The 18,124-nt window shown below is 47.0% G+C and overlaps 1 protein-coding gene across 1 annotated transcript in view; it reads right to left on the reverse strand.

Annotated features, from left to right (window-relative positions):
* LOC144767947 (ly6/PLAUR domain-containing protein 5-like) overlaps positions 1 to 18,124 on the reverse strand; it is a 578,058-nt gene that overhangs the window by 21,073 nt on the left and 538,861 nt on the right. Inside the window, exons 6-7 of the mRNA XM_078651299.1 lie at positions 1,282 to 1,431; positions 1,115 to 1,176 (exon numbers count right to left, since the gene is read on the reverse strand). Coding sequence (XP_078507425.1) covers positions 1,115 to 1,176; positions 1,282 to 1,431 — 212 coding nt within the window. The remainder of the gene's footprint in view (positions 1 to 1,114; positions 1,177 to 1,281; positions 1,432 to 18,124) is intronic.

Genomic DNA, 18,124 nt, shown 5'->3' on the forward strand with positions numbered 1-18,124 from the left:
AGTTTGGGGTGCAACCTTAGAGTCACTAGAGGGTATGGGGAAATGTCATCTCATGAACACAGCAAGTCTTCGAATTGGAAATGAACCGCTTACTTACAGGTAATCTTCATTAATCCGCCTCCAGGTCACCCTTGCTACAGTCCTGGTCCCTCCCTCTCACCCAAAGGCGTATTGAAACAGACCAGTTTTTCCTTTCTGAGCTTGGGGATTTACAGGTGGCTCCTTTGGTGCAGCCCGCTGTAGTACACTTCCTCAGAAAATAGACGGGCGGCCATTTCAGTAGTTTTTTGGCTTCACGTACAATTGTCAATAGCAGAGATAAACTCCACAGGTAAGGACTGTAGCAAGGAAGACCTGGAGTCAGAATAATGAAGATTAACTGTAAGTAACTGGGCCCTGTCAGGAATTACTCACACTATTGTGTGCCTAAGGGTAAGAGACACCTTTTTAGGCATGGACATCATGCACTGCATAAGAGATCTGTTAACAGTAAATATTTAGGGCCTCATTCATAAGAAGTGTCTGCGTAAAAGCAGCTAGGCAACACTTCTCTTATGCCCTCCTTGTGACACGAATGATGCGTCATATGTACTGTATGACGCATCATGTCGCAAGGAATGAGAGATACGTCAGTATTACTGCCATATCCGTCTGCGCAAAAGTGGCGCATTGATGGAGCTGTGTGGGACGTGTGACACAACTACAGCAATGCTCCTTTCAAATGAGGCAAGCCCCATGTGAAAGGGCCTAGGTCACCCCTATGCCTGTCATCAGGCAGGCGTAAGGTTTTGACGCATTGGTGTCCTAGAAGTGGCACAATGAAATTTCATAGATTTCTCTGCGCCACTCCTATGACCCTTTCTTTCGGGGGAATGCCAACCCTGAATACAAAATACCTTGCGCAGGTATAATGTAGCGCAGGAGTTTACGAAGTGACGCATCTCCCTCAAGCGTCACTTTGTAAATATGGCGCAACATGGCGCATTATTTACGCCGCTTCACTAAAAGTGATGCAACTGTGGCGCAAAAGTGACGCAACCTTCATAAATAAGGCCCTTAACCTTTTTCTTCTGTGTACGGTGGTATTTCCATGAGTGGGAACTGTGCTACTTACGTCAGGAGGCCCCCTCTGTTCTTTCCTCGTGTTCTCATAGTGGCCTCCAGGGTTCTGGATAACTGTGGGATGTGGGTTCATTGGGAACAAATAAAGAGACAACATTAGTGTGTGTTTAAGTTGAATATTCAATGACACAGGATGGGGATCAAACTAAAGTGTGTTACCTGTCTGTGTTCCCTTCTGCTTCAACTGTCTTTTGTAATATACAACCACTCCAGCTACAATGGCTGCAGCACCGAGCACAACACCACAGGCCACACCCAGGGTGAGCTGCCAGCTGGAGCAGGGGCTGTCTGTAGGAACAGGGTTCAGCTCTGAAGAAAGAAAGCAGACAGAGGATGTGAGTCATATGCAGGAAGGATGTTCTCCCAGCATGCACTTGAAGTTTTACCAAATCCTAAAGATGCCCTCTAGAGCACAAAATGGGCTTTCCTTGATTTCTGCTAAATGAGCACAGAGCAGGGTAACATCTGAAGAGAAGGGCGGTGCCAGTGATTCCTTGAGGAGAGAGTTGGGGTGGCTGCAGAAGGGGCTTGTGAATACTGTGTAATTATGAGGTCTGTACCCCTTCATTATATAGATTGAATACAAGGAGTTATCTTCAGTGTGCACATGTCCTATAGGATTCCTTGCTCTATCAAATATGTGTACAGTTCGGTTTAGATTCAGTTCCTCCTGCCACTGTTAGGAGAGAGAACTCAAGTATATCATTCCCAATTGTTTTTCCATAAATGATTCCCTCGTTCACATTTTTTCTTAGTTGATACCCAGACTCACAAAGGATTTGGTCTTAAATTTAACTTAAGTTTAACTGAGCCAAAATCTTAACTTTACTACCCCTAAGTGCCCTTTGTGAATACCTAAGGTCGTAAAGTTAGGATTTTGTCTCAGTTAAACTTAAGTTTTGGTTTTAAGTTTAACTTAAGACCAAAACTTAAGTTTAACTGAGACAAAATCACAACTACTCCTAAATGCCTTTTGTGAATACGAAAGTCGAAAAGTCAGGATTTTGTCTCAGATTACTTTTGTGAATCTGGCCCTAGGATTGTACTTCCTGCTTGGGCATGGTGCATACCTCTGCCAACCAGAAACCCAATGTTTAACAGATGCCTTCCCATGTCTACCACTAATAGTAAATCTGAGATTGTGCCAAAATCCGTAGGTGATGCTTGGGAACACGCACACTTCACCCATGGAATGCCTCCCTGCGATTTGTGCTGTCTTCTGTTACTCTTGATTTATCAAGCCATGCAGGGCCACACAAGGTGGCCTTGTGTGGCTTGTTATCTTACTTATGTTTGATGACACCCTTGCGCCTCCTTGTGTGATGCAGGGGGGATGCAAAACCTTGATAAATACGCCTCAAAAGATAGTCCCCTCTGAGAGTTGGCCGAGGAAAGTTTCTGATTAACCCACTGGTTTCTCCATGATAGGTATTGTTCCTTTAAAATGTTTGCCACTTTAAACATATAAGAATCAAAAAAGGTTAAGCGGTGGCAAGCTGCATTATTTTCTATCATCTTGAACCATACATGTAAGTGCCCACAAAATGATGTGTCCAAGTTGGATTGGCAAATAAAATGAAAAAATAAGCAAAAGTGTTCATTTTTAAGGGTGGGTGTGGGGGAAGCAAGGTGGGAATGTGCAAGCAATATGGGGGGCAAGGGTGGAGAAGAGAAGCAATAAGCAAGAAAGGACAGCATGCATGGAGAAGCAGAATTGAAAGAGGGCTTGGGGAGGGAAAACAACGGGTGAGTCATGTGGGCGTGGGTAAATAGAAGCAACGTGGAGGGTGGGTATGGGTAGAAGAAGTCATGGGCAAAAGAGCAACTTTGTGAGGGCAGGGTGTTGCACACAGGTAGAAATCAAGGCAGGGGTGGAGTACAAGAGAGCAAGAGCAACATGGACAGGGACATAGAGAAATACACGGGCAACAGAGAGCAACACAGAGGACAGAGGAAGAAAAGTACACAATACAGACAGCTGGAAAACACAACACAGTCATGAAGTGCTTAACCCAGAATAAAAAGGTAAGGCTTGAAAAGCAATCAGTGAAAGTAGAGAAGTCAGCCAAACAAAAGGTAAAAGGCAATACTCCATGGGAGGTACAGAAGATTGAGAAGCTGGGGCACGAATAAGAAGCAGGCACAGGAGAGTAATAAAAAGAGCAATCAATGCTGTCTAGTGGGCTCAAAATGAACGGCTCCAGAGTTCACTGTTGTGGTCTGGCTGAGCACCTGCGTAAAAAAGCTGTAATATCACAAGAAAAAGTGCCTTTGACACAGCAGCATAAACTGGAAATTACTGGTCATCTCTACTCTTACCTTAAGGCGTTACCCGTATGGCATCTTCAGGTGCTTGACAATTGTGTTGCTCCATAAAGCCAATGACTTGCCTGCTCTAAAATAGCCATGGCTATGCTACAGCTGGCAGTGGCTTCCATCTCTCAGCTGCATTAAGTGTAGTATGTGTGATGTAAGCCCCGGGGTGGGGAGTGAGAGTTCCAATAAGGCCGGAAAGATCAGCCCACAGCATACAGATTTGGAAACTCAAAAGGGATCCTTGGATGGAGAGGGAAGACTGGAGCTGCGACGGAGTGGGGAGGAGCACAAGACCGAAAACAAGGAGTAGACGCCGACTCGAATGAAAGAGCGACAAAGAGGGTGCGGGACACTGGTGAGGGCCAGAGAAGAGGGAGACCTCATGGGTACAACACTGTGGACCAGGCACGTCCAGGGAGCTGTGGCATGAGGCAAGTCTTGGGGTCCACAACTTGGGCACACCTTAAGGGGTCGGTGACAGGTGAGAAACAACTGTAGAGTGAGAGGTCGCCTTGGGGGTATTTCCAAGCACCTACTTCCCCTTCCCCAGCACCATCCCGCTGAGTCGCGGCCCATGTGTGAGGAACACAGAGCAGCTTGAGCTGCTAAAACATTGCTGGGTGCGAAAGGTGACGGTGGTACAGGTTATATAACAGACAACACAGGAGAGTTTTATTTTCATTTTTTGATGTCCTGGGGTTTATGTAGCGACCAACGCCCTAGGCTGCACTGGTATATGCAGCGGTAATAAACACACAGGACTACACAGTACAAGATAGTGGGTGGAGTAACCCAAGGGGCCATCCCTAGATTCATTTACATCCTCAGGCCACACCTGGCCCGAGGGTGTTGGGGCGACATTTCCAGCTTCACGCCAGGCACAACAACAGGACCGCTGACCTGTTACATCCCATCTCAAATCAGTCTCTTTGATCTTCTTGTTGGGGCACAGCTCGCCAGGTGGCATGCAAAGTCTCTGAGCCGAGAGCTCGGGGGAGGGTTTTAACGCAGGCGGTACCTGGGGTGGTGACTACATCCGCCTCGGTCCGGTGGAGTGGGTATGTCTTTCTGCTGGGCAGCCGGTTCGATGGCCACTTCACCCCCGGGCCCCTCATTCACTTCTTGTGCTCGGTCCTCACTGGGGGATCAGGGAAACTCTTTCTCCACTCCTTTGAACCAGGATATGTTTCTGGTCACCTTCTCTTCATTCTTTTCTGCCGTTAGCATGGTGCTGATCACCTCTGTTATCCACCAGGAGCCCGGCTCGTATGGTGTCCTTAGCTCCTTTATTGTCACCAGATCCCTTGGTTGTAGGTCCCAGTGCTGGGCTCTTCTCTTGAGGCTTAAGTTAAGCCAAGTTGGTAGTGGTGTTCCCTATAAGGGAATAACCGCACCTCAAAAGTAAAGCATGTTTAAAAGAACCTGATAGTTAGGGGTAACTAATAAGTAGATTGCTGTAAATCCAGCGCGGGTGCTAAGGAGACTAATGTCACTCACTACCAAAAGTGACTAATGCAGATCCGAAGGACCTGCCGACACAAAGCTTATTTGAGATAGTCAATACAGCACAACCAAATTGAAACTATTACAATATCCTATGCATTTCAGGACTATTCACAGAATAGGACTATAATATTAATATGATGAATTAACAATTTTCCAATTATAGCAAGACAAGATGACCCGATGGAAGTATTGGTACATGTATTTTTCTTTATTTTCGTATTCAAATTCAAGTGTGAGAGGCAGCCGACACGTCTTTCGTCTGTACACAGATGGTATTTCAGAATTTTTCAAGGCTAAGGCAAGCGGTCAAAGTAACTTCAATATCTCAACTCACTATCTTGATGTACGTTGGACGGCCCCAAAGACAATGTCATATCAAATGGGTCAAAGAGTAGTATAGTCCAAAATGTACGGTGCAGCGTGGATACAGAATCCAATATTACATGTAGAGTAAATTAGGTATGACGTTTTTATTCCTTCGAAGAGGATGAATCTCAACTTCATAAAGGAAACCTGCAATATTGTGACCAAGTCAGAGGTGGGGTGAGGAGAGAGTGTCCTCAACAACAATAAGAACACTGTAATGATGCAGTCAGGCCACGGATAAGGTGAAGAGAGAACGTCCCAATGTGCGGGAATATGTATGAAGTGTTTTAAAGAAACCCGTCCACCATGACCTGAACTTGGCGGGAACCACCACGCCTGATCACCCCACCTGTGACTTGACCACAATATTGCAGGTTTCCTTGGCATTATAATTTATAACTGGTACTTTGGGAATGCTACAAATTCAGTCTTCATCCTTGCATCAATGCAAACTCATCCCTAAAACTAAATACTTACGGAACTAGAAGCCTCTCACCCAAGAAAAACAACAGTCCTCCCTGGAGCTCTCAATCGTAACCTGGAATATCCCTTCAGAAGAAGCAGTAGTTTAAGAAGAGTAGACATAAGCTGGGCGATTCCAATTCAAATTTCCAAATGTAATCCCATCAACAAACTTGATCATGAGTTCTTGCTCATCCTTGAGGCCATTGAACTCCGTACACTGAACGGGCGCAGTCCTGGACATGTTCCAATGATGGTCACAAGAATAACAAGTAAAGCTGAATCAATATTGGACTACACTTAAGTGTCCCTTGAAAGTATTAAAATAGCCTTAAGATGTGAGAGCAACCACTTGTTCCAAATAATTGACATCAGAAATTACAACGCCCAATCTGAAACTCTGAAAACCACTGGAGCACAAGGTATAGGCGGTCATTGGCAAAGGGTCAGATAGAATGTCCATTTGCTGGACAAATGTGAGGAATGGTTCAGTTCAATTTAACTTTATTCGATTTTCATTACATAAAATCATAAAAGCAGAAATACATATATATACATCTTTACATTCCATATAATAATAATAAATAAATAACATTTAAGTAAAAAAAGTATTAAATCAGAATTGTACATAGTCTGTCACATATCAGAGTTTAGCTAATCATTAAATTACGTTTCCTTAAAACACTTTTAAAAAAAACTATCATAACCATGGTACATTTAACATTATCCAACTGTTGCAGACTAAGGTACGCGGGCCTACATTGCCGCCAGGCTCCCTGTCTCAGGTATTGTTTGATCCATCTACAACGCTCCCCCTCATACAGTTTGCAGAACAGCACCACATGAAAAGTAGATTGCAGCAACACATTATCGCATGGGCATGGTTCTAAGGTTCTGGTCCAGTCATTTTTGGTTGGAAATGTGACCAGCCGATGAAATATGTTGAACCTAAACCTGGTCAAAATGAAACGATCAAAGCCCATTGTGCTTAGAATTAGGTAGGGTTGTATTTTGTAACAGATCAAAGACAGTTGGTGTTGCATTACCGTTTTCTTTATGTTCTCCCCAGAGCATCTTAATAGGTCGAAGTGATTCATGCATAGCTTTTTCAATGCTTTCTTAGGTACCCCACAAATCAAGTCCGGGTTACTGAATAGCTCAGGCCTTTGCAGGTCAGTCAGCGTTTTCCTGACATACTCGAGCCAGGCAATGCGCTTCGCGTTATCCAGGCCCATTACGTCCCTAATGATACCCTGGGTTAAGCCAAGTGCTTTAGTGGCCCATACTCTCCGCCATAGCAAGATCGGTTGCAGTCTGATCAGGTCTGTGATATAGTCCATGCCAAGTTCTGCATGGCAGTTAAAAACAGACATGGCCTGTGGGAGAGCCAACAAATATCTGAAGAAGTTATTTTCTGCAATTTGCATGGAAGATGTGTCCTGGTACCCCCAGATCCCTGCCCTATACAGTGCGATGCTTCTACATTTGGTCACAAATATCGTTAGCATAATTTCGGGCGGTCTTTTGCCTAGTTTGGTAGAAAAATTCATCAGGGCCGCTATAGATCGGTTAAAAGATATGGTCCTGTTCTTAACCTCGGGTCCCCAGGAGCCCGAGCCATCAATTAATACCTCCAAATATGGAAAGATTTTGGTATGTTCAATTTTCAGGCCTGCCACCTTGAGGTGTTTGCAAGAAGCACGATCTTTGCCACAAAGCATCACAAATGATTTATTGGCATTGATTTTAAGGCCCCTGGCTTCCATAAATTCTACGTACTTCAGGAGGGCCTTCTGGGCGCCCACCTTCGTTCTGGCCATCAGTACTACATCGTCCGCATAGAGAAGGGAGACAATCTGTTTCTTACCATACCTCGGAGAGTCAATTTTGCTAGCCCCCAGTTCCGCCTCCAGGTTGTTCGTGTGTAAGGAGAAAAGGAAGGGGGCCAGCACACAGCCTTGTCTTACACCCTTCTCTATGCGGAAAGACCCAGTACACTCCCCCTCAGGTCATATCTAACCTTGGCAGTTGCCCCTGAATAGAGCTGCCGTAGAAAAAGCACGATGGCGGGCTCAACATTCATTTCCTCCAATATTTGCCACAACTTTGCATGTTCCACGCAGTCAAAGGCGGCCGAAAGGTCGAATTAAGACTGCGTAGAGACATCCATGCTTGGCCCGCGTGTATTTTCCTTGAAACATGACAAAGTTTAGGACCTGTTCCACGGTGCCCATACCTTCTCGAAATCCATACTGTACAGGACTTAAAATACCATGCTCCTCAGCCCAGGTTTGCATTTTGTTTAAAACCACTCTACCTGCAATTTTCATGAGGGAGTCTAGAAGGGATATAGGTCTATAGTTTGAAGGACTCTCCCTATCCCCTTTTTTGTATATCGGAATTATAACCGATTCAGACCATGTATTTATAAAGCCTTTTGCACAGCATGCTTCAAGAACCCGTGTGCAAAGCGAGGCTCATAGGTCAACATTCATTATATATATATCGTTAGTGTTGGACTTGGCCCTTTTCACGGACATTTTTTGCTTTTTGCTTCCCCGAATTCAGGATGTCCCCCCTTTGTAATGTAGTTGTATAGGCCCTGTGAGGTTAAAATGCCCTGGGTAATGTTAAAATCAATGCTAGGTGCAGGTGCCCTCTACCCTCAACATGGCTGCCACTGACCCCTGTTACTCCAGCGTGGTCTTGTTAAGGCACATTCTAGTTGCCAGGAGCTGGCAGGGACTCCCAACATTGTTACCATTCCAGTCTGCCTTGCCTGCCCACAGTTAGAGTAGGGAAGCTCCTGGCACCTTCTTGAATAGGGGCGGAGCCTAGTTTTGCTGCCTTAGAGGGTGGTCACCTGACCTGGGCCTATAAAAGGAAAGGGAGGGAAACTTTCCAGTCAGTTGGGGCATCACTGGCCTGGGGGACCCACGCAGGAGATTTAGGCGGTAGAGCCTAGTCAGGGACTTATGCCACTGAAAGTGACAGGGCTTAGGTGCTGCCTCTTAAGTTGAGTGAGGTACCCTCAACTAACCTACTGATCTGGCCCGGCGGGAGGGGAACCCAGAGACAATCTACAGTGATCTGCTGACAAGCCCTCAACTCAACCCCCCTCCCAGAAACAAGAAACAAGAAACTGCTATTCACAAGGGCGCCAAAACCATCAAGCGCCAAGAAGAAACCTAACTACCACAGGACTGCTGGGGAATCAACCAGGTATTGGACTGTGCTGCACCCGCGCCCCCCTGCCTTCACCTGGGCCTGTGCTGTCCTGCCTAACTCCCCCTGTCTGAATTGGCTGAATTGCTGTCCTGAGGAAAGTGCCCACTGAAGTGAATGCTAAGCGCTATCTCTGCTTAGCGCTAGCCCTGAAGTGCTGGACGGCCTGTCTACTTGGGCTACCTGTGAAGCACCCTGCCTGCCTAGCGCTAGCCCCCTGAGCTCCCTGAGCTGACTGAACTGCTAAGCGCCCTCATGGCCTAATGTGCCTTTCAAGCGCTCATCTGCTGTGTCTTTGAAGCGCCACAAAGTCCCTGGGCGCTAGTCCTGTGTGAAGCGCTACTGTGGAGACTGCCCTTGAGCGCTGGTTCTGCCAAGCCTGTGGCTAGCCCCAACGCACAGCTGACCCAGGCGCCCCTCTGTCCAGCGAAGCGCTGCATAGGCAGAGCGCTGTGTGCATCGCTGAAGCGCTGCCCTTATTTGCGCTGACTAGCCCCCACTCACCGCCGCAGCCCGGAGACTCACTGGCACTGCCTTGAGGCGCCGACATTACCAACAATCCCCCTCAGTGGCCCCCGGTACCAGGAGAGGGCCGCCGCCAATGCTGCGACTGATATCACCGCGGCGGCCTGGCGTCTATCTGCGGGAGGCCCCCGCTGAGGAAATCGTTGCGGCAGCCCCCGGTACCAGAAGAGGGCCGCCGGAATTCCTGTCAGGCCGCGCTAGGCCTGACAGGACCTGAAGCCTTTGCCTGCATCACGTGACGGGGGCGCGTCAGAGACCCTGCCCCTGCTGCGCTTCCATTGGCCAGGAGATTGTGCCCCTAGCCGGCCGCGCTGCCATTGGCGGCCGGCTCCACACCCCCACGGGGCCGCAACCTGATTGGACCTGGGCCCAAGAAGTCCCTGAAGCCCCGGACCGGCCCGAGACCGCCCCACTCCCCTGGGGAACTCTGTTGTTGGGCCCCTTTGGCCCTAATTACCCACAGAAGGCCCGTAGCTGGGCCAGAACATGAACTAAGGCCATTGGGGACCCCCTCAATTGGGCAGTAGGCGTGTGTTGACTGCATGGTAGAATGCACCCCTGGCAAGGGGTCTGTTACTGTTTATTGTTGCCTGTTGAAATGCTCATTCTTGCAAAATGAAAGGTTTATCCTTGCCTAACGGGATTCATGAAAGGTTCACTTTGCTCCACTCTAAAGAAATGTACTAATGCAATGTGTTAAGGAGATAGTGATACCCGTATTATTGACATTATCTTAAATGATTGGCCAAATCTGAATTCTTGCCTAGGGAGAAGCTCATTGGGCTTGGATGCATTGTTTATTAGTGCCTCAGGGAATATCTAGGGCTGTGTAAGGAAATAGATATGAGTTCCTGCTGAAATGTCTACTCCCAATGAAATGTTTATGCCTGCTTAGTGTAGGTACTGAATTGTTGATTCTGACCTACTGATCTGGGGGTTGAAATGCCTACAGCCCTATAACGAAATGCTTCTGTTACCTCCCTAATGAGACGGGCCAGTTACCTGTAAGCCATTTGGGGTCCTGAATTCTTCTGAAGTTAACCCCACCTTGGGGAACGAGTTGTGCTAACCTGCCCCTAGGCCGGTCCTCGGAAAGTACCGCTATTGGGCTAGTTTAACGGCCCCTGGCCCAAAGTGCTAAAATGTTTAATATGGCTAATGGGAGGTCTACCTCTGCTGAAAGAGTCAGCTTGATGCCCTGATGACTCCTCAGTAAGGAAATGTTATTATTCCTGCCTGATCTTCAATGAACTGTTTTATTCCTGCATGGGGAAGTGTTATATGTTGTGGAGAAGTGTGGCTCAGGGGTTAGAGGCAGCAGACCCGGAAGCTGAGATTGGTCCTGGACCAGGGTTCAATTCCCCGCCTCGGCGGGTCTTGGGCTAAAAATTCCACGGACTCGATAATTCTCGCCCCGGTGCCTCCTCGACTCACGGGTTCACACTCTGCGACTCTGGGCAATAGCTTGCTTAATCTCCACAACGGCCCCTCGCGGCGGGATGCCTGACTTTCACCTTGTGGATACCCTGATATCTCACAGGGGAATACCAGGACGGGTTCCCTAAGCAAGCGCCGGGAAACCCACTGCGGGTAGCTGTGCGCTATATAAGCTCAACTACATTTACATTTGCACATATGTTGCTGCCTAATGCAGTGTTCCCTAAGTACCTTTAGCTACTCCATGTAATGGTTAATTCTGAGTAATGGAATGGTTATGATTTCCTGCTCAAATGGTTATTTCCTCATGAAATGTTCATGCCTGCATTTTCCAGTAAGACTGTAGGGGATTCCCATGAAAGGGTGATTTCTTCCTGCCTAATGAATTTTTTGTTTTTACCTCAGGACATGTTAGGCCTGATTAATAGGGGAAATGCACTGCTTATTCAGGCATCAGGTAATGTGATGGTATTTAATGCCTAAAGAAATGTTTTATATTTAATGACATTTTTTTATCCCCATTTAATGCACTGCTTATTCCTGCTGAAGGAAATGGTTTACTCTTGCAAAGGAGAGTTTATGTAATGTTCACCCTTGCTTGGTGAGACGTTAATTGATTTGCCTACTGGACAGGTTACTCACCTGAAGACCTGTGGACTCTTGCTACAGGATATGCTCATCCTTGCCTGATGAGCTGGTTGTCCATCCTAATTCTTTCATGAAATGTCCTATTCTGGTTTAAGCCATGTTGATTTCTAATGCATTGAAATGTTTGTTGTGAGATAATGGAATGCTAATTCTCTAAGGAAATGTTGTTGCAACCTGTTAAATTGGATATTGAATGCTCCCTTTACTCCCCTCTGATGAAATGCTTTGATGATTAATTGATACTGTGATTTTCCACTACTGAACCTTGAGCTTAGATAAAAGTTATTTGATTTTTAATCAAACTCACTGGAGTGGCGTCAGTCATTGCGTGCCTTTTATTGTCTCAGTGGATGCGTGTGCTGTGTAGTCACTTAACACCTAAGCTTTCGGGTGCCTACCTGCTCGTGCCAGGCTACCCCCGGGGAACTGGCGACCCCAGTTCCTACAGTTAGGGATCCCATCAGGTCTCGGGGCTTTGTTATTTTTACTGGCATTTATTGCTAGTTGTACTTCCTCAAGGGAAATCTCCATGTCTATCGGGAGATGGTTACGTACTGTTGGGGGGTGCCCTTTTTCCTCATTCTAATTCGTAGTGTGCCCTTGAGTATTCTTGTACACACTGGAGAAAAAATCTATCCAGGTTTTTTTGTCAATGGCTATTTCGATTCTAGCAGCATCCTTTTTAGTGAAAAAGGGTGCGTTCACTGCCTGCCAGAATGATTTGGAGTCTCTATACTGTGATGCCCTTAATAGGTTTTGCCATGCTTGGTCTTTATTTTCCTTCTTACGTTTGCACCTTGCTCGGTTATATTCCTTCCTGCATTTTCTAATTGCATCGGGGTCCCTAGGTGTACAACTTAGAGGGACCTTCTGGGCAGTATACGCCTTAGTGCAATGAGGGTCGAACCAACCATTACTTTTTTTGGTCTTCCGGTATGAGCCCTGGTTAACGTATCCTGGATGGCGGTTGTGATATGGCCAAAAGCCTCCAGGGTGTCATCCATAGAGGAGTTCTCATCTAAGCAAACCATAAAGTGTGCTTAAGCCTTGGCTATAATCTCGGTGGATTTTACCACTGGATCCACAATGCTCCATTTCAGTGCCAATCCATTTTGCCGTGCTACAGTTATATCTTGTGATCATACCAAAGACTCAATAGTGGAGACCTTATTATACTCATAAATGCTAATGGACGCACTTATGGGGAGATGATCACTCAGACCAATTGAGTGGACCTCGAATTTTTCCACCCGGTTGGAAAATCTATTAGGAACCATAATAAAATCGATAACAGATTGAGACCCCCTAGCTAGGAAGGTGGAACTAAAATCAACCTTGGGGGAACACATCATATTAGCAAAGCCGAGGTCGAAGTTGGTCATAATACAATTTATTTTCTCCCCTTTGTCAGTATGCAAAAAGTGGCTCTTGCCCACTGCGTCCTCCCCACCATATTCCTGGAACCCGCATGTTTCAAGTTCACATATGTTCATATTGAAATCTCCAACCCAGGTTAATATTGCATCTATCCCTTTTATTAAGTTCAGACAGCCCAGTTCCACCTGTAAGTTGTTTAGGACCTCAGCATAATCAGAGTTGCTAATATTATTATAGAAATTTACAATTACTAACTCCACACCAGGGTTTAAAGTTACCGAGACCATTTGATAATAGTGAGAGCTATTTCTATTAGCAATCTTAATAACCTTCAGCAGGTGGGAGATATATATACATATGCCTCCTTTGTGCCTACCATGTAAGGATCGAACTGCAGGAATGTGGAAAGTCTTAAAACCATCTAGATGTTTTTCAGTCAGGAGCCAGGTTTCCTGGATACAAAGGATGTCAATATTCTGCACAAACTCCCCCCAAATTGTATTATGTACTTTACTCTCCAACCCACAGACGTTCCAGGAAACAATTCTCACTTGGCCGCCCTGCTGGATACGAAAATTCTGTTTTGACCGTAATATACCGGTTTATGGTAAGCTTCAGCAAATCTACCACTGGGCCCCTTCGCTCAGCATCCTTCTTGGATTTTCCCCCATTGGTTTCGAGATTCGCCAATGCGATACCACTTCCATGCCCCAGTAAGGGCATGATCCTAGTACAATTGTCAGTAGCTTTCTTAAGTATGGGGGTGGGGGTTTTCTGCCCTCCCAGATGGAAAGCAGTAGATACTTCCCTTGGTACATTGTCCACCTGGACTCCCTGCTCTTCAGTTACAGACTTTTTGGGAGACCTCCTAGGCTGGGGGGCATAGTGGTGCATATAGTTTTTAGTTGATTTAATTTTAGTTTTGTCAACACCCAGTCAATCACAGTCATTTAGACCAGAAAGTAAAGCAAACCTGTTTATTCCTTCGAAAGGTGGCATAGGACCCTCACCCACCCGGTTTGCTTGGTACGGTGGCATCATTCTAGGATAACCTCACCCTTGTCTTGCTTGTAAATATGTAGTCCTATTATGTCCCCACCCTCCACCTTTATTGGGTCTTGATTTATTCAGATCCCGGTAGAAATACTCCAGTTGCAAGATCTCAATGCCTTGTCTCCGTGGCCCCGCATTAAACATGGTCTCCCTTAGTATCCTGCTTACTGGTTCAGGGGTATTAAAATTAATTACGATGCAATCCCCCGTATTAGTTTTATGTGTCCTGCCCAGCCATGACACCCTTCGAACCATTATGACATTATGCCCTATTCTGTTTCCTTCTGTAGTATTAGTTGCTAACCAATGGACCACCTTATTTTTTAACTGGCTATAATTCTCCCTCGTTCCCTTATTCAATGCTGGCACATTACCCAACACCAATACCAATGGTGAGGATTCAGGGGGTAGATTGATTATGGGCAAGGGAGCCCGATGTTCCGAACGGTCTAGACCACCCCCTATCCCCTCCTCCATTTTCTCTCTTGTTGTCTGTGACGGAGTGATCTGAGTACATGTAGTAGGATTTTTAATTTCGGTGGGTTTATTCACTTGGCCACTACCAGTTAGCCCCTTATTTTTATTCATGTTCTTGTTGTTTAGTTTTAGGTTATCAATTGCAGTCTTAGGAACTGGGTAGTTAGCGGAAACAACTTTAGTTTCTACGGGTTTACCTTGCTCTATCTAAACATCCCTTTTTAGGTTTCGCCTGGCGAAAGCTGCGCACCGCGCAGCTTTTCGGCGCAGGCGAAATCTAATGTTTACAGTATGTGGCTTGGGAATCCGCCCTCTGTTCCATTGGCTAGCTCCATAAATGGAGGCTAGCCATTGGAACAGAGATCTGTCCGTCAATTGCGGAGCAGATTCGGGGGCGTTCCGGCCATTTTTACCCATCCTGCCCCTTTGACAACGTCATTGCGGTGGTGGGCGGTTCCTATTTTTTTTGGGGGGAAGGTTTGTTTTGGTCATTGCAAGCCGACCGTCGCCGGAAGGAGTCCAGGTGAGGGCTTTTTCTTGCCGTTCCCGCCCCCCTCCCGCTGTCCGTGCCTTTCCCGCCCCCCTCCCGCTGTCCGTGTGCCCGTTCCCCCTCCCTTCACTTGGACGTTCGCTCACATTGTTCAGGTGCTATCTGAAAACTTGACTGTTTAAACAAGCTTTCAATTGTTTATATTAACTCTACCTGAACTTGTGGGTTGTTCCCCTTCTCTTTATACAGAGAGAAAGGAGCGAGTTAGCACTCTAGTTCTTTATTAGATCTCTGTGGGAACGTCGTCAGGTCCCTCGGCAGTCCTTCTTCGCTGTTTAGTACTGGTCTGCCTGTCTCGGTTTCCAGCTGGTGTCGCCGCTGTTTCTGCTTCCTGCATCAGTTGTTGCTCAGCAGAAATGGCGTCTGAAGCGGAGGTGGATGTACCCGATGTGGACACTGCCCTGCAACAGTGTTCTGCGCGTGAGGTTGCCACGGTATGTGAGGGGGGGAGGGGTGTGTGGAGCTGTCAACATGTTATTCTGAGTCTAGGGAGAGTGCCGGCGAACTAGCATAGCTCCCCACACTGTGCGCTGACAGATAAAGTTGTAGCACCAGTTTGTAGGCACCAACATTCCCATCACCTCCCAGTCCGCAGCGAAACCCGTTCCGTCCACCCTTGTGCGCCGAGCACTATCCTTCCACTCATTAGTGTATAATTCATCCTCCGACTCTACCTGCCCGCAGTGCCCTTTCTACCAGCCGTCCTGATCCCCACGGTGTGAACCGCAGTATGTCGTATCCAAAGACTGTGAGTCTATAATGCGATATGTCTTCTGTCAGACACATTCGTCAGTTCGCTCCATACCCCCGGTTGCTGCAGTTGTTGGCACCAAGTCTGGAACACGCACTGCCTGCTCGCTCTCTCATGATGGGCTTATGTAAACAGTTATCCGGTACTGTTTAGGCTGACGCACTTTACCACCTTTTTAAGCACAAATTGGTATTTTGAAGGTATGACCATCATCCAATGGCCACCTGTTAAATCCATTGTCCGTGCCTTTCCCGCCCCCCCTCCCGCTGTCCGTGCCTTTCCCGCCCCCCCTCTCGCTGTCTGTGTGCCCGTCCCCCCTCCCGCTGTCCGTGTGCCCGTCCCCCCTCCCTTCACTTGCTTGTGCGACTTCAAAAGGGGGGTACTTTCTCTACTGGCAAAATGTCCACGTGAATTCCTTGAATGGTGAGACTTTGGCAGAGGTGTTTCCCTACACCACAGAAAGGGAAATGTGTTGTGTTGCATTGTATTGTAGCATCTATATAGTGATTACTAACCCTGTGTCGAGGGCTGATGTGCTTGCCTACATAGGTAGTACACCGTGCACGGGGTTTGGAAGGAAAGGTGGTACGTTTGTTTTTCGATCTCATGTGAAAAGTGTTTTCAGGTCGTACAGGATGACCACCGAGGCGCTGTTATTGTGCTGTAGGAAGCAGTGCTTACAGTATTATGGCTTAAGAAGTGTGAGAGACAGGAGTACAGTTTATGGTTTCTAGTATGCCGCCATCTTTGGTCAGCTCTGAGGGTCTCTTTGTGGTATATCTCAGGATCATAGTTCACTAAGCTTTGTATACATATATGATCCTGAGCAGGCATAAGCTGGAGGGAGATTATTGGATGGCCTTCATTACATGAGCAGTGGTGCTGGCTTGGTTGCTGCCATGTCGGTTCAAACCTAAAACAAATTGGATGGACATAGCTGGTACTCAGGGGAACTTGAAGAAGCGGATGGCAGCTTGCGGTCAGCCAAATAGCCTTAAGTCAAGTGTATAGTGTCCACATATTGACTTAACCCAGCTTTGAGTCTCACATAAGTACTTAGATAAGCGAGGCGTCCACTTATGTACCTCATCAAAAGAAGCAATCGACAAGTGCAGAGTGACTAGGGAGTGCTAGGGAGTGCAGAGTGCAAGGGAGTGCAGAGTGACTAGGGACTGCTAGGGAGTGCAAGGGAGTGCAGAGTGCAAGAGAGTGCAAGAGAGTGCAAGGGAGTGCAGAGTGCAGGGGAGTGCAGAGTGCAAGGGAGTGCGAGGGAGTGCAGAGTGACTAAGGAGTGCAGAGTGACTAGGGAGTGCAGAGTGACTAGGGAGTCACTAGGGAGTGCTAGGGAGGGCTAGGGAGTGCTAGGGAGTGCAGAGTGACTAGGGAGTGCAGAGTGACTAGGGAGTGCAGAGTGTCTAGGGAGTGCAAAGTGCTAGGGAGTGCAGAGTGCTAGGGAATGCAGAGTGACTAGGGAGGGCTAGGGAGTGCTAGGGAGTGCAGAGTGACTAGGGAGTGCTAGGGAGTGCAGAGTGACTAGGGAGTGCTATGGAGTGCTAGGGACTGCAGAGCGACTAGGGAGTGCTATGGAGTGCTAGGGACTGCAGAGCGACTGCAGAGGCTAATGGCAATGTAAATGACAATGCCATTTATTTATCTGTTTTCAAAACCAACACATAAATACAAATTTTTTCATTTACAATGCCAATAGCTCTAACTTTTCCAAAGGCGAAACCATTGCATTGTTTTTTTTTTTTTTGTTTTTTTTTTTTAAAACCTTTATTCAGCTTAGTAACAGTACACAGCGTCTGCCTACAACCACTGCGGGCCGGCCGCCATGACATACAGAAACAATACAGGTCATCTTAATAGGCGGAGAGCCAAACCAACAGTGCTACAGCGCATCAATAGCAGACGTAAGAAGGATCATGCAGGTTTTGTTTTCTCAAAGTGAAAGAGGACCGTACGTTCAGATCAGAGCCGGGAAGGGCGGGCCCCGCGACATAATATCAACCAAGGGACCGCAACAAGTAAAGTCACGCAGTAAACATTACCAACGTCATATACGAACAGTATATCACATTTCGCGCCCTCACGGGCCCACCCAAGCGACATACAACTTCAGGATAGTAAACAAACGAAGCCACAAAAAGTGGAACAGGGAAGGGCACCTTTTATAGCAGGAAGAAAGGGTCCGGCGTCATACAACAATGTGGCCGATATGGGAAACAAGCCACGTAGGAGGAAAGCACTCGCCACAATTTCGTCAGGAAGAGCAGGTAGGAGAAGCATATAGGCAACATTCACATACT

Source organism: Lissotriton helveticus, chromosome 7, assembly GCF_964261635.1.
Source record: "Lissotriton helveticus chromosome 7, aLisHel1.1, whole genome shotgun sequence".
NCBI lineage: Eukaryota > Metazoa > Chordata > Amphibia > Caudata > Salamandridae > Lissotriton > Lissotriton helveticus.